This window comes from Orycteropus afer, unplaced genomic scaffold (assembly GCF_000298275.1).
Source record: "Orycteropus afer afer isolate SDZICR_OR568_19922 unplaced genomic scaffold, OryAfe1.0 scaffold00266, whole genome shotgun sequence".
Classification (NCBI taxonomy): Eukaryota; Metazoa; Chordata; class Mammalia; order Tubulidentata; family Orycteropodidae; genus Orycteropus; species Orycteropus afer.
In genome coordinates, this window is record NW_006921853.1 from 1,556,106 (window position 1) to 1,571,652 (window position 15,547).

Here is a 15,547-nt window from a genome sequence, read left to right on the forward strand (position 1 = left end):
AGTTCCTGGGAGCTCTGGTGGCATAGTGCCCAAGGCATTTGACCGCTAACCATAAGGCTTACGGTTCAAACCAACCAGCCACTCCTCAGAAGGAAGATAGGGCGATCTACTTCTGTAGTGATACTGCCTCAGAAACCCAGGGAGGGGTCACTATGAGTCGGATCCGACTCAGCGGCAGTGAGTGTGAGTTAAGCAAGTTCTCTAACCATTGTGAGCCTCAGTTTCTCTATCTGTAAAGAAGGAGTTAGCAGCCCTTCTTGCCGGGTGTTGTGAGGGCTTGAGGAGGTTGAGGGAGATAAACATGTGATGGACAGCCCTGCTCTGGATGCCAGAAGACTCATCAGTGCCCTGTTGGACCTCTGTGTCCAGCTTGTAACTGGGCTGTACTCCTGTGCACATAGGGTCAGGCACATGAGTAGGAAGGAATGGGGCAACAATTGCCAGATAATTTCGTCATCCAGCAAGTAGAGGTAGTCTGATCCTTGCCTCTCTTGACTAATGAAATGCAGCTAAGAGTGACAAGACTCTGATTATAGGCCACTGCAAAAACGGCAAGGAGGCCACATGTTCTGACCTCCTCTAATCCCACAAGAGGAAGACAGGATTACCAGCAGTAACCCAAGGCCTATTCCTGCCAGGCCAGACATGCTGCCTCCCTCCAACCCTTTCATCAACCGTTCCTCCCAAAGCACCCACCACCTCTCTCCTGGGTTCGATAATTCACTGCAGTGGCCACACAGAGCTCACAGATTATGGGGTTTATTAGGGAAGCACCACAGACTACAATTCAAATTCAGGGAAAATGCTCAGTCTCTCTCCCAGCCCACCGTCCCTCAGCCAACAGTCTCTCACAGTCTCTTTCCCAGCAGTGCTGGTCCCTCAGTGTCTCACTCAGCAATGCGTGTCTCTTGCATCTCTTTCCCAGCAACACGTGTCTCAGGAGCCCGTGTCTCTTTCAGCAGCACGTCTTCCTCAACCAGCAGTCAAAGAGAGTTCTGTCTCTAGGAGGCCTCCTTTTGAGCCCGGCAGGGTGGTCAAATTAGCCAATCATAGCATCAGAACTCTAAGCACCTGAGAGAGACCAGAACATTGTATTGTGCCATGCCCAACAGAAATACTCCAGGTGGACAACTTCAGCAATCAGGAGCTCCTCAGTTGCTCATAGAAAATCCCACCTTGGAGTTTACAAAGACTTATGGGTAGAAAAGCCACACTAAGTAATTTACTATACCAGCAGCCACCAACACTGAAGAGATTGTGCGTCCCCTCTTTGTCCCACACTGTGTAATTCAGCAAGTACATGGACGCTCCACAAAGCTCTGGGTTTCTTTTCCTGTGGTGATTTCTGTGATCCCCACCTCCGTTTTTTTAAAAATAAAAACACTCTTTCAGAAAATGTCTTTGGGTTGTTCCCGTTTTGTTGATGCCCTGGGAGGTGGCTTGGTGCATGAGAGGTCAAATAGCAGAGTGGTCACGGGCAAGGCAGGGGTCTGGGTTGGACTGCCAGTGTTTGCATCCTGGTTCTTAATAGCCACTTAATAGCCATGTGGTCTTTGGCAAGTTACATAGCCTCTCTGTGTTTCAGTTTCCTCATCTGCAGAATGGAGCTGAACACAGAGTACCTACTCATGGGGTTCTGGTGGCATGGTGGTCAAGGCATCCAGCTGCTAAACAAAAGGTCAGTGGTTTGAACCCACCAGCCACTTCACAGGAGAAAGATGAGGCAGTCTGCTTCTGTAAAGATTTGCAGCCTTGGAAACCCTATGGGGTGGTTCTACTCTGTCCTATAGGGTTGCCATGAGTAGGAATCACTTCAGTGGTAGTGAGTTTGGTGGTTTGGTTTTGTTTGAGTACTCATGGGCTTATTGGTAGAATTAAAAGAATTAGTACATGTAAAGTATGTGCTAAAGCGGAAGGGAGGTGGGATCTTCTGACCTCCTCTAACTCCACAAGAAGAAGACAGAATCACCATCAGCAGCCCAAGGCCTGTTCCTATGAGGCCAGACATGCCGCCACCCTCCAGCCCTCTTACCAACCTTGACGCCAACCGTCCCTCTTGCAGCACCCACCACCTCTCTGCTGGGTTTGGTAATTCACTGCAGTGGCCACACAGAACTCACAGATTATGGGGTTTACTAGGGAAGCAACAGGCTGCAATTCAAGCTTAGGAACGTGCTCAGAGTACAGATCTTCGGTCAGGACAGTCTCCCCTTAGACACGCCTCTCTGGCCCTTGGCCTCTCGGCCTGGCCTCTGCTTCTGTGGGGCCGGTAAGCCTGCTGCTCTGTCTCATACCTCTTGGTTCCACTGCCACCATCTCTCAGCCTGGTGTCTCTCTCAGCTGCGCATCTCTCAGCCACCCATCTCTCTCTCTCTCTCTCTCTCTATCTCTCTCAGCTGCATGTCTCTCTATCTCTCTCAGCCATCTGTCTCTCTCAGCCATCTTTCTCTCTCTCTCAGCAGCATGTCTCTCTCAGCTGGCAGAGATTCCTTCTGCCTCTCGCAGGGCTCATTTTGAGCCTGGCAGAGTGGCAAAACCAATCCCAACATCAGAATTCTACACACCTGAGGCAAAGTGAACTTTCCCAGATTACTTCATGCTGCCCCAGGTGGATGACTTTAACAAGCAGCTACTCAGTTACTCACCGCATAATGGTAATTACAGACTATGGCTAGAAAAGCCATACCATGTCATGCACTACACCACAGTATGTGAAACCAAACCTGTAAATAAATGTTTATGTATTTGCTGCTATTACTTGTCAAGTTCCACCACTGGGTTCTGTCCACTCAATGTTCCATCAGATGGGGTAGCTGGGACAGGAGGAGGCAGGGTTACTGTAGATCAAACTTGTAGGCACCCACCTTGGTAAAGCCCACAGTAGACATTTTTAATCTCTCTCTAATTCCAGATGTACTGCATACCGATTGTTACCAGTTAGATGCTCATCTTTCTAGACCTTCTTCTGTTCATGCATTTCTATTCATTGTTTCAGTTAGGAATGTAGTTAGCTGCAAATGGAAGAAAACCTAGCTAACAATGGCCTAAACCAGAGGTTGGTGAACTTTTTCTTTAAAATGCCAGATAGTAAATATTTTAGGTTTTGCAGGCCATACAGTCTCTGTTGCAGCTATTTGACTCATGTGTTGTAGCATAGTCAGTATGTAAAGTGGCTAGAGTCAATATGTAAACAAATGAGTGCAGCTGAGTTCCAATAAAACTTTATTTACAGAAACAGTTGGTAGGTCGGTTTTGGCCTATGGGCTATAATTTGCTGACCCTTCACCTTCAGTAGGGATTTATTTGGCTTACATGGCAAGAAATCTGGAAGTAGCCTTACAAGAAAGACTTAACCATTTACAGTCCTACCAAAACTACTGAGTATTAACAGCCTTTACATTTTTGCTAGTCCTCTGTCCTTGTTGTTGTTGTTAGGCGCCATTGAGTTGATTTTGACTCACAGTGACCATGTGTGACAGAGTAGAACTGACCTATAGGATTTTCTAAGCTGAAATATTTTTGGGAACACGTCACCAGGTCTTTCTTCTACAGAGCCTGTGAGTGTGTTCAAATTGCATCCTTTCAGTTACCGACTGAGCACTTAACCTTGTGCCACCAGGGTTCCTTTTTGTCTTTATCCCTGTATTTTTGGTAATGCCTCTGCCAGATCTGCCAGCTCACTAATATTCTCTGTGTTTACCTATTCTATGTTTTATCCATAAATTAATTTAATGATTAAATCCTTTATTTGTGATTTCTAATTAATTCTTTTTCATAATAGATTATTCTTGTTTGGGGAAAAATAAAATAAACCAAACTCACTGCTGTTGAGTCGGACCTTACTCATAGCGACCCCTCCTTGGGTTTCTGAGGCAGTATCACTACGGAAGTAGATTGCCCAACTTTCCTTCCAAGGAGTAGCTGGTGGGTTTGAACCGCCAGCCCTTTGGTTAGCAGTCAAATGCCTTGGGCACTACGCCACCAGAGCTCCCTACTCTTGTTTAACGGATGTGATATCTTCTCATCCCTCTGAGAATATTAAATATATTTTGAATGTCTCTGCTTACATTGTTAGCTCTGTTTCTTTGGTTGTTAGTTCTTCTGTTCATTGAGTTGGTCCCTCTCTTTCACAGCTTTGGTTTGTTGCCAGGGATTATGTGTGGAGGGACAGGACTTGCTGCAGGAACTATGGTGTTAATAGTTTGTCTTCTGAGCCCAGGGTCTCCCTTTTCTTCTGGACGTGCTCTGCCTTTCTGACTAGAGACTCCTAATTGCAGCTCTAGTAACCTAGGTGGGAAGAGGAGTCACCTCCTGGTGTCCCTCCAGAGTTCTCTACCATCCTCTCTGGCCCTTACCTGCCGCCCCGCCCCCCCCCCCCACTTCCTCTCCTGCACAGTGTGCTGCCTCTGTGTTTGAAGTAGCCCAGGACCACCTCCACCATTGCTACAGTCCTTCCTACCTTCTGTTTGGGCCATCCAACTCATAACAACCCTGGATACAACAGAACGAAACACTGCCTGGTCATGTGCCACCCTCATAATCCTTGCTACACTTGAGCCCATTGTTGCAGCCACTGTGTCAGTCCATTCCATTGAGGACCTTCCCCTTTTTCATTGACCCTGCACTTTACCAAGCATGATATCCTTCTCTGGAATGGTCCCTTCTGACAACATGACCAAAGTAGATGAGATGAAGTCTTGTCATTCTCACTTCCAAGGAGCATTCTGGCTGTACTTCTTCCAGGACAGATTTGTTCATTCTTCTGGCAGTCCATGGTACTTTTACTATTCTTCACCAACATCACAACTCAAAAGCATCAACTCTTCTTTGGTCTTCCTTATTCATTGTCCAGCTTTCACAGACATATAGGTGATTGAAAATACCATGGTTTGGGTTAGGCACACATTCATCTTCAAAGAGACATCTTTGCTCTTCAGCACTTTAAAGAGGTCTTTTGCAGCAGATTTTCCCAGTGCAGTATGTTGTCTGATTTCTTGACTGCTGCTTCCATTGGTGTTGATTGTGGAACCAAGTAATATGAAATCTTTGGCAACTTCAATCTTTTCTCCATTTATCGTGATGCTGCTTATTGGTCCAGTTGTGAGGATTTTCATTTCTTTATGTTGAGATGTAATCCATACTGCAGACCGTATAGTCTTCAATCTTCACCAGTAAGTGCTTCAAGTCATCTTCACCTTTATCAAGCAAGGTTGTGACATCTGCGTATTGCAGGTTGTTAATGAGTCCAGCTTCTCATATTATTTGCTCAGCACACAGGTTGAATAAAGATGGTGAAAGGTGATAGCTTCTAAATGGTGTCATTTCTATAGATTTGGGTAGGAGGGGCTGATAGGTGCTCTTGCTCTTGGTCTTCCCTACTCAATTCAGTCTCAGTGTAACTTCTAGTTAGAGCCTTTTTTTTTTTTTTTTAAATTTATTTTGTTGGTGTTGTTGAGAATGTATTCAACAATACATGAAGCAATTCAGCTGTTTCTACACGTACAATTCAATGACACTTACTACATTCTTTGAGTTTGACAGCCATTCTCACCCTCCTTCTCTGAGTTGGTTCTCCCCCAATAAAGTAAACACATTACCCCATTAGGTTCCTATTTAACCTTTCAAGCTGCTGATGGTAATCTGTCTCTTTGCCTTCCTGGTCACTTTCATATGGATAACATTTATCTTACTCTCCTTTTTCTTTAAAAACACATTGTCCCAGGATCAGACCGAGTATTCCAACTCTAAACTGATCAGAGTAGGGATCAAGTGTACTTTCTAATTAGAACTGGATTCCAATAGTTACTGCTCTGCTCTGTGCTAACTTGGTCAAGTCCCTTCACCTCTCAAAGACTTAGCTTCCTCACATGTTAAATAGGGATAACGATAATAATACCTGCTTTGTAGAATTCTTGAGAATATCAGCTGAAATAGTGTATGTCAAGTGTTGAACACTGGCCTGGCACACCATAGATACTTAAAAAAAAAAAAAATGTTATTTCCCTCTCTCTTGTTGTGAGCAAGTATTTCTCATGCTCTCATTGTGTTTGCTGTGATAGTGGTCGATTTTGGCAGCCATACCACACAGTTAGCTCATACTGAGCACATCATCTTAAGTACTGTCTTTGTCTCATGAACTTTGCTCCAGCCAGACTCCTCTCCTAGTGCCTACCCTTGTGCAGGACCTTTACCTTGGCTGTGATGTATTCCATGCAGCTGTACTTGACCCATTTCTAGCCTGTAGAAATTGATCTGAACCCAGATTCCGTCATCCAGTTTGTTCCATGTGCCACCCATCTGAATGTCATCTGCGGATTCAGAAAAAACAGCTTTCAACAGCAGGATCTAGCCACTGATGAAATTATGGCCTGGGATAGGACCAAGGACAGAACCCCATAGCATGTCACCCTCCCAGGGAAGAGTAATTTAGATGACTAGACGAGATGATTAATTTCTCCAGTTCCTGTAATAGTATGTCCTTGTGGCTTGATTATTATAAGAATATTAGCAACCATGTATTGGGTGTTATTTACCATGGGCCAGGGACCAAGGTAAACACTTTTCATATATTACTTTTCTTTCTTATAACAGCTGTACAAGGTAAGTATTTGTATTACTTAGGACTCGGTTACAATAAATGAATAAACTCAACCTAGCTCTACCAGGAGGGGGGACTTCATTACTTTATCAAGACTATTGAGAGGGGCTGTGTCACAGAAGCCAAGGGCAGGGCTGCATTAGGTGTCAAGAACAGATGAACCAGTGCCTGGGTCCCTAGGGTCCCAGGAAGTCCTCTCTCTACAGATCATCTTTGCATCCCTCTGCTTCTGGGTGATTCTTCTCACTTGGCACCGAGCAGCTTTCTCTGTCCTCAGTTCACCTCAGCAGCCGCTCCTGACTTCACAGGCAAGTCCTCCCCAAACCTTTTAACCTAGATATCCCAGGATTATCGGCGTGACTTGATGCAGGTAGCTCTTGGTTCAGCCAGTTGTGGTCAGGGCAGAGACACGCTTTCTGGACTTGGCCTCTAGGAGTCTCAGTGCTGTGGCTGTGAGGCTCTGGGGCAGGGCAAAGACCACAGTCCAGCTGCCTGTTGTATAAGTGGAAGTAAGACAGAGTCACACTTAGTAAGCAGAGGAACCAGGTCTCGATCCTGATGGTGCCTGATGCCGGAGCCCATGTTAAAGCTCTGCCAGCTATGCTTCTTATGCTGGGCCACATTGTCCCAGGGTGGCTTCAGTGCTGTCACCGTGGCCAGTCCCAGGCCAGGGCTCTGGAGCCCAGAGCTCTGAATTCTGATTCTTGGTTCATTTGTTGCTTGTTTCTTTGGTAATCTGGCACACACCTCAGCCTTGGCCATCACAGACTCACAGTTCAGTGGAGCAGCCTGGTACTAAAAAGTGAAAGACCGTGGACTCCCATACAGCTAAGTTTGAATTCCAGCTCTGCCTCTTTCTCACTGGGGGACTCTGGAGAAGTCTCTCACCTTCTCTGTGGCTCAGTTTTCAAAACTGTACAATAGGGATAAGAAGAATACTTTATCAGTTGTTGTGCAGATTTAATGAGAATTACCGTGCTGTCACAGTGGCCATTCTATAAATGGTAGCAGTTTTGTTGTTGTGAGAGCCAATTTTATTGTCATTGCCATGAGTCAGTTAGAGCTGTGACCCAACGTGTGTCAGAGTAGAACTGTGCTCTGTAGGTTTTTCAAGGCTGTGACCTTGTGGCAGCAGACTGCCAGGCCTGTGTTCTGAGGTGCCCCTGGGCAGGTTCAAACTGCCCACATTTTGCCCAGTTTTTGCATCACCTAGGGACTCTAGTAGCAGATTATTAACTATGAGACAAGTCTACAGGGGAGAAAGATGTTAACTCAGCCAGTAGGATAGTGGTGGGAGGGGGCCAGGGTTTCAAGAAAGAACAGACATTGAAGTTTGAATAGTGGATAGAAGGGCAGGGTAGGAGCTCTGGTAGCATAGTGCCTAAGGCACTTGACTGCTAACCAGAAGGCTGGCGGTTCAAACCTACCAGCCACTCCTCGGAAGGAAGGTTGGGCAGTCTACTTGCGTAGTGATACCGCCTCAGAAACCCAAGGAGGGGTCGCTATGAGTCAGGGCCCACTCGACAGCACATAACAACAACAAGGGCTGGGTTGGGGTGAGCTCCTGACAGATGAGAACACATGTACTCACACGAGCATGTCCAGGAGTCGGAGGGAACAGTAAGGAGTTTGTTGTGATTCTGGTGAAGATTAAATATTGAGAGCAAATGGGGGCCACTGAGACTGATAATGCAGATTGAGGCTCGATGTAGAAAACTTAGGGTCCCATTTATTCATTTACTTGGCAGTCATCAAGTACTTGCTGTGTACCAGGCACTGCCCTAGGCACACGGATTGAGCAGTGAACCAAACAGACACAAATCCATGCTCTCAGAGAGTTTGTGTCCCAGTACTAGGAGGCAGGTCCTGAGCAAATAAATAAAATATAAAGGGTGTCAAAGAAAAAAAATCAAGGTGGGACAGAGAGGTGGGAATGCTGGGTGTGGAAAGGAAGGATCGTTACATTGAAAAGGGTCCCCAGGGAGCCCTGACTGAGGGGGTAATGGATGTGTAAAGTGAGCAAGCCGCACAGAAATCTGGGAGAAGCATTTCAGCCTTGGAACAGCAAGGCCTTGGTCATAGTTTGGGGAAGGAGGGAGGCTTGTGTGGCTGAAGCAGCGGGGCGAGGGGCAGGGGCATGGGAGAGACCAGATCGTGCAGGGCCTGGGACTCAGGCTTTGCCTTTGAGTGAGGTGGAAGCCATGGGAACATTTTCATCTTCTTCCTGTTGAAATCTGTACTGCGAGGCCCACACCAGTTCGGCCATCTCTGCGTGTACAATCCAGTGGCGTGGATTACGTTCTAGTTGTGCAATCGTTGTCATCCTTTTCCAAACCCTTTCTCCCTCGTTGATATAAACTCACCGCCTCCTCCCCACTCACTGCCATCGAGTCGATTCCAACTCATAGCGACCCTTTAGGACAGAGAAGGACTGCCCCATAGGGTTTCCGAGGCTGCAGATCTTTACAGAAGCAGACCTTTCTCCTGTGGAGTGGCTGGTGGTTTCGAACAGCCGACCTTTTGGTTAGCAGCCACATGCTTTAACCACTGTGCCACCAACGCTGCTTACTGCCCCCTAGGCTTCCCATCTAATCTTTCAAGTTGCTGTTGTCAATTTGAGTCCATATAGAACCAACCAAACCAATTCTGCCTCATAGAGACCTTATAGGACAGAATACAACTGTTCCACAGGGCTTCCAACACTGTATGGAAGCAGACTGCCATATCTTTCTGCTCCAGAGCCGCCAGTGGGTTCAGACCAAGAGCATTTGGTTAGCACTTGAGTGCTGTAACCACTGCACCACCAGGGCTCTTTGGATTCCATGTAGATCTGAACAAAGCCCAGTGATCAAGGCAGACATTTTTTGCTAAGTTAAACTGTCATTGGGTTTCAAGAAGATGTCAGGGCATATTTTTGGTTTAAAGTTTAAAGATTATCTCAGGGCAATAGTTCCAGGGTTTGTTCAGCCTCAACGTCTCTAGAAGTTCTGGATTCCAAGAGAATTTGAAATTGCCTTCCTCAGTTTTCACCCTTTTGATTAGGATTCTTCGTAGTAATGGTTCAGTTGTGGTAGCCGGGCACCATCTAGTTCTGGTCTTATGGCAAAGTAAGGCAGTTGTTCATAGAGGCAGTTAGCCACACATTCCACGTCTTCCTCCTATTCCTGACTCTTCTTCCTGTTACTCCAGGCAAATAGAGACCAACTGTTGTATCTTGGATGGCAGCTTGCAAACGTCGAAGACCCCAGGCACTATGCAGTGATATAGGAAGTACAATAGAAGCACTAGAGATGATATTAGGCCAATTCACTGGGATGTCCCATGAAGCCATGACCCTAACCCTCTAAACAGGGAGCATTCTGAGAAGAAGGACATCACCTTCCATATTTTAACAGGATCTCTCCAGCTATGTGCAGAGAATGGACTGTGAGGCCGGGGAGAAGCAGGGAGACCAGCAGGGTGCTGTTGTGGAATTCCCTGGAGAGAGATTGTTGGCCTAGCTCAGGGAGGTAGCCATGGAGATGCTGAGGAGGGACTGGATCCTGGATATGGTGAAGGTAGAGCCAGCTGTGTGTGTTGTCAGATTGGATATGGGAGGGAGAACAAAAGAGGAACAAGAAGGACTTTTCAGTTGTGGTACGAGCAAACAGAAAGATGAACTTGTCATCACCTGAGATGGGAAAAGCATAGGAGCAAGTTTTAGGGGGCAGATCAGATCTCAAATAGGCAGCTGGATGTGTGACTCTGGGCTCAGGAAGAAAAGCCACGTTAGGCTGAGTCTGACTGGAATGTGGAACCACGGTGTCTTTTTTCCCTGTCTGGGGGAAGGAGATAGGGTAGGCTGAGATCATTAGTTATTCAAAGTAATACGTGAAAGCGCCTTCCTTAAAAATTATTTTTAACTTCTAGATAAGGCTAAAATCCTTTGCCAGTTCCCACCCCTCTCTAATCCCAGCCTTCCTGTTTTGGAGTGATGGATTTGGCATGAGTCCTTCCAGACTTTTCTGTGCATTGACACACCTGCAAGTATCCATAAAATATATGTGGAATTTTAATGAATGCATGTAGTTTAGCATACATGGTGTCGTGCTGAATGTATTGGAATGTGTTCTGCAACCAGCTTTGTTAACTTGCCTTTCTCCCTCAACCATACGTCTTGGAGATCTCTCCTTGGTTTTACAAATAAAACAAGTTCTCTCTCTCTCTCTCTATTTTTCTTTTAAACCTGTTGCATCCATGGTATGGATGTTGTTATTGTTAGTTGCCATAGAGTCAGTCCCACATGTGCAGAGTACAACTGCTCCATAGGGTTTTCAAGACTGTGACCTTGTGGCAGCAGACCACCAGGCCTGTCTGGGTGGTTTTGAACTGCCAACCCTTGGCTTAGTAGTCAAGCGTTTAACCATTTGTGCCACTTAATAACTCCTGAAGGTATGGATATCCCTGGAGGTACGTTTATTGCTCCAAACCCCAGCTGGAAGGCATTAAAGTGGCTCATTCCGGTTTGACCCTCTGCTGAGAATTCTCATTTCCCCTCTAGATGGACTGAATCAAAATATACATTTAATCCTCCTGGGAGTCTTGTTAAAATGTGGGTTCTCATTCAATATGTCTAGGATGGTTGTGCCCATTCTCAACAAGGGTTTGAACTGGAATGAACCGGTTTGAAGCCCTGGTTTTCTGCCAGCCTTTGGTGCATTCCTCCTTGGGCACCTGGGTGAGGCTTTCTCTAGGGTGGATTCTGAGGAGTGAAGTGGCTGCCCAGAGTACATTGACGTGTGCAGGGTTTAGTTTTGTCTTGTTTTAGTGGATTCCACCACGTTGCTCCTAAGAGTGCCTCTGGTACCTCACAGCCATGGAAGATTTTTAGTCAGGGAGCCATGTGGATGAGTGTTTCACAGCAAAGCACGCTGGCGGGGCTCTGGACTGGAGGGGCCACGGGAGGCTGGGACACCCTAGAAGCTCTGGGCTGCTGCTCTTCTGCTGTGGAGAACGGATGGGACATCCACCCCTTCGAGGGCTGGAGAGCCTCTCTTGATCAATCCCGTCCTTTCCTCCTGAGGAAAAAAAAAAAAAACAAAACAGAGTGGCATAAATGTAACACCGTCTTCTCCCCCAGTCTGCATGCCTGGCTTCTTCCCTGTCACTCTGTTTCTATTCCTAGATCTCCTCACCAGCTTGAAGTTATCCCCTTTTGTCAGACACCCCAGTCAAGTCATTATAAAAACGATGTTTTTTTATTGGAACGAACCAGCTCCTCTGTCATTAGCCCCTGCTTTTCCGTTGATGTTCCTTATCCTGCCTTCTGCTGCTAAACCGATACCATTCTTTGCTGCCACCTGTGACAACATGTTCAAGGGTTGCTGCACAAGCGAGGTGGTGATTGGCATCAGACAGGGCCTATTTGGAGGGTGTGACAGCAGTCTGAAGCTCCACCCTCCTGCTCTCCCCAGCAAGTGTTGCTCAGCCACTTGCTGGGGGGGTGGGGTGAGGTTGTGTTCTTAAACAAAGTTATGCTGTCTTTCCTTTGAGTGACTTTTAGGTGGGTGTCATCTTTGCGGTAGGAAGTCCCTCAGGGTTAGCTCAGGGAGCAGGGTGCAGGACCACACAGTGCGTGCAGATTTTGTGCCACCAGTTGGAACCGTCATGTTGCTAATCCACATCATTGTGGTCACTGACATTTTTCAAGCACGTGTTATATGCCAGGCAGGATTCTGGGCATTTCCATCTATATGGTGAATGCTTTCATCATCACCCCCAGTTTGTTTGTTTTTTTTGCAATTAAAAAAAATTTGATATAGTTCACATAACATGAAATTCACCCTTTTAAAATGAAAAATCCGTTGGTTTGTAATACATTCACAATGTTATACAGCCATCCCTACTATCTAATTCCGGAACATTTCCATCACCCCAGAAAGAAACCCTGTACTGTTACCAGCTACTCCCAAATCCCCTTCCCCAGCCCCTGGCAACCAGTAGTTTCCTTTCTGTCTCTATGGATTTGTGTACTCTGGACATTTCATATAAGCGGAATCCTGTCATATGTGATCTTTTGTGCTTGACATCTTTGATTTAGATAATGTTTTCAAGGGTCACCCATGTCGTAGCATCTATCAGTGCTTCATCCTTTTATATCACTGAACAGTATTCCGTTGGATGGATATACAACATCTTGTTTCTCCACTCCTCAGCTGATGGACGTTTGCATTGCTCCCTTCTTGGGCTGTGCTGAATAATGCTGCCGTGACCTCGTCCCAGTTTCTATAGCGGAGGAAACTCAGACACACACACTAGTCCACAGTCACACAGCCAGGCTGAGAATCTTGCCCATTCATCTGGCTTCATGGCCCAGAGTCCTGGCCATCCCACTCGGCTTCTCAGCTGTTGAATGAAGACCCAGGAATCGAGAGCCTTATACCACACACTTCCACAGAGCATACTTTCGGAGTCAGAAATTGGGGCCTGGGACCTGAGGAGTGAAATCATGCTTTTGGGGATTTGGGTATGGCCTGTTTGAATTCAGGACCATGGTGGAAAACCCTGGCTAAGTCAAGATCGTTCAGTTCAAAGTACATGTATCAGGTGCCTCTGCTGTAATGAGCTCCGCTCTGGCCTGGGAGCTCATGCTCAAGGAGGGAAGAGGAACTGTCTCAGGCTTCCTGGGAAACAGATTCTGAGACAGAGATGTGCATGCAGGACGTTTATAGCGGAGGAGTCTTGGGAATAACACCTTCCTGGGGCTTGAGAGAAGTAGAATTGGACAGAGGGCAGAGGTGAGCCGTGACGCAGGCCTGGGTGATCTCTGAGTGACCTCACTGGGAGCTCGGGATGGGCCAGCCCTTCAGACATATTACTTCACTGAAGCAACAAGCTGGGTCTTTGTACCCCTGGCGTTGACTGGTCTCAGAGAGCAGGTAGAACTTCGACAAGACAACGTCCTTCCTGGGAAGGGCTCAGCTGTGAGTGGTGTTGTCAGTGCTCCCCGTGGCCGGTACCAGCACAGCTTCTCCACACACCTAAGCCTGTGACCAGAGTACCTTTGATAGTGCTCCAGTGGAGAGAGGTCTGGGAAAATGCTGCAGGAATGCAGCGGAGGGAGGGCGTCACCCAGCCTGGGGCGGTGTCAGAAGAGAAAAGTGGCATCTTAACTGTGCCCTGAAGCCCAGGACTGTAAACCTGCCCATCCAACTGCCGGCCAGGAGGCTCCGCTTGGTGCCTCGAGCTTCCTCAGTGCAGCATGTCCCGAGCCACCTCAGGCCGGGACCTCTCCACGAACGGCACCACGTCCCTCCAATTATACAAGCCAGAAACCCCGGAGTTGACTCCCATACCCCCCTCTCCCTTGCTACCTCTTTCCAACCCATCACCAAGTCCTGTGTCTTCACCTTGGAAATGCCTTCTCCCTACCTGTTCCATGTGACTGACACCTCTTATCTGGACCGTCTCAGCAGCCTCCTGACTGCTCTTAGCACCCACTCTTGGCTCCCTCCACCCTTTACTCAGGTGGCCAGAGTCACCCTTTCAGAACACAAAGCCACTCACTGCTTATTCCACCCCACCCTCCACCCCAATAGCCTGTCTTGGGTTAAGGGCAGAATTCCCATGTGGCTTTTGTGGTCTGGCCACCGTCAGTCCCATGTCACACTGGGCTCCCCTGCCCTCTGGTCCTTACCTCAGTGGCTGGCTGCTGTCCCTCCTGCCCTCTGAGCTTGTCCTCCCCGTGCTGTCCGCTTTGCTTACATGCTTCCCTTCCCCTCCCTCCCTCCCCAGATAGTTGTCCTGCAGATCTTTGGTCTGCGGTCCCTCCAGCACCTCCCTACAGTCGTGTCTCCCCATTAGAATCTCTCACGGTGGCACCATGCGCCCACATCAGAGCCCCTGAAGTGGCTGAGATCACACAGTTGCTGTTGGGGTGACTTGTTTAAAATCTGTTTCCCTCACTACAGTCACTGAACTGTCAGATATCTAAGGCAAGGGACCGTGTCCTGGCATGGAATAGGAGGGGTGCCTTAAATCCAAACGAAAGCAGGAAGGGAAGCAAGGAGGGAGCACAGGCCCCAGGCGGAGGGGGTGAGAGTGACTCAGTGTGAAGTTCCTCCTTTACCTTCAGTGAGCGGCTGTGGCAAAAGTCCTGTCTGTAGTGTGTGAGAGTAAATTGTGTCTGGGACCCGTGAGTCCCACTGTCCTGCCTTAGGCTTGGAGTGCAAGGCTATATCCCCGCCTAAGGCCATCAGGCGTAAAGCAGGCCTGAATGTCGGAAGCTGCTCCCTCTGGCTGAGCCCTGGGATCAACCAGTGTATGCCACCCACCTGCCAGCTCAGCCCCAAGACAGACTCCAGGATGCCCTTCCTGGGCCTCCCCTCAGTGCTGTGCCGTGGTCCTTCAGTGCCATGTCCCCCCAGCGCTGTACCCCCTCAGTGCCATATCCTGTCTGGAGTCTGCCCCCGCTTCCCCATGGCACTGGTGCCCACATCATCTACAGCACTTAGTACACTGCATTGTTCTTGTGTGCTGTTGAGTCCATTTTGACTCATGTTGTTGTTGTTGTTGTTGTTGTTGTTAGGTGCCATCAAGTCCGTTCTGATTCACAGCGACCCTGTGTACAAAACACTGCCTGGTCCTGGGCCAGCCTCACAGTCAATGCTGCACTTGAGCCCATTGTTGCAGCCACTGTATCAATCCACCTCATTGAAGGGCTTCCCCTTTTTCTGACCCTCTCCTTTACTAAGTATGATATCCTTCTACAGGGCCTGGTCCCTCCTGACAACATGACCAAACTAAAAAAGACTAAGTCTAGCCATTCTCACTTCCAAGGAGCGTTCTGGCTGTACTTCTTCCAAGACAGATTTGTTGGTTCTTCTGGCAGTCCCTGGTGTATTCATTTTTCTTCACCAACACCATAATTCATATACATCAGTTCTTCAGCAGGCTTCCTTCTTCATTGTC

General features: G+C 47.7%; 1 protein-coding gene across 1 annotated transcript in view; it reads left to right on the top strand.

Moving 5' to 3' along the window:
• The first annotated feature begins 10,113 nt into the window (after positions 1-10,113).
• The window catches only part of KATNIP (katanin interacting protein), a 288,175-nt gene continuing 282,741 nt past the window's right edge, over positions 10,114-15,547 (top strand). Inside the window, exon 1 of the mRNA XM_042782225.1 lies at positions 10,114-10,155. Coding sequence (XP_042638159.1) covers positions 10,114-10,155 — 42 coding nt within the window. The remainder of the gene's footprint in view (positions 10,156-15,547) is intronic.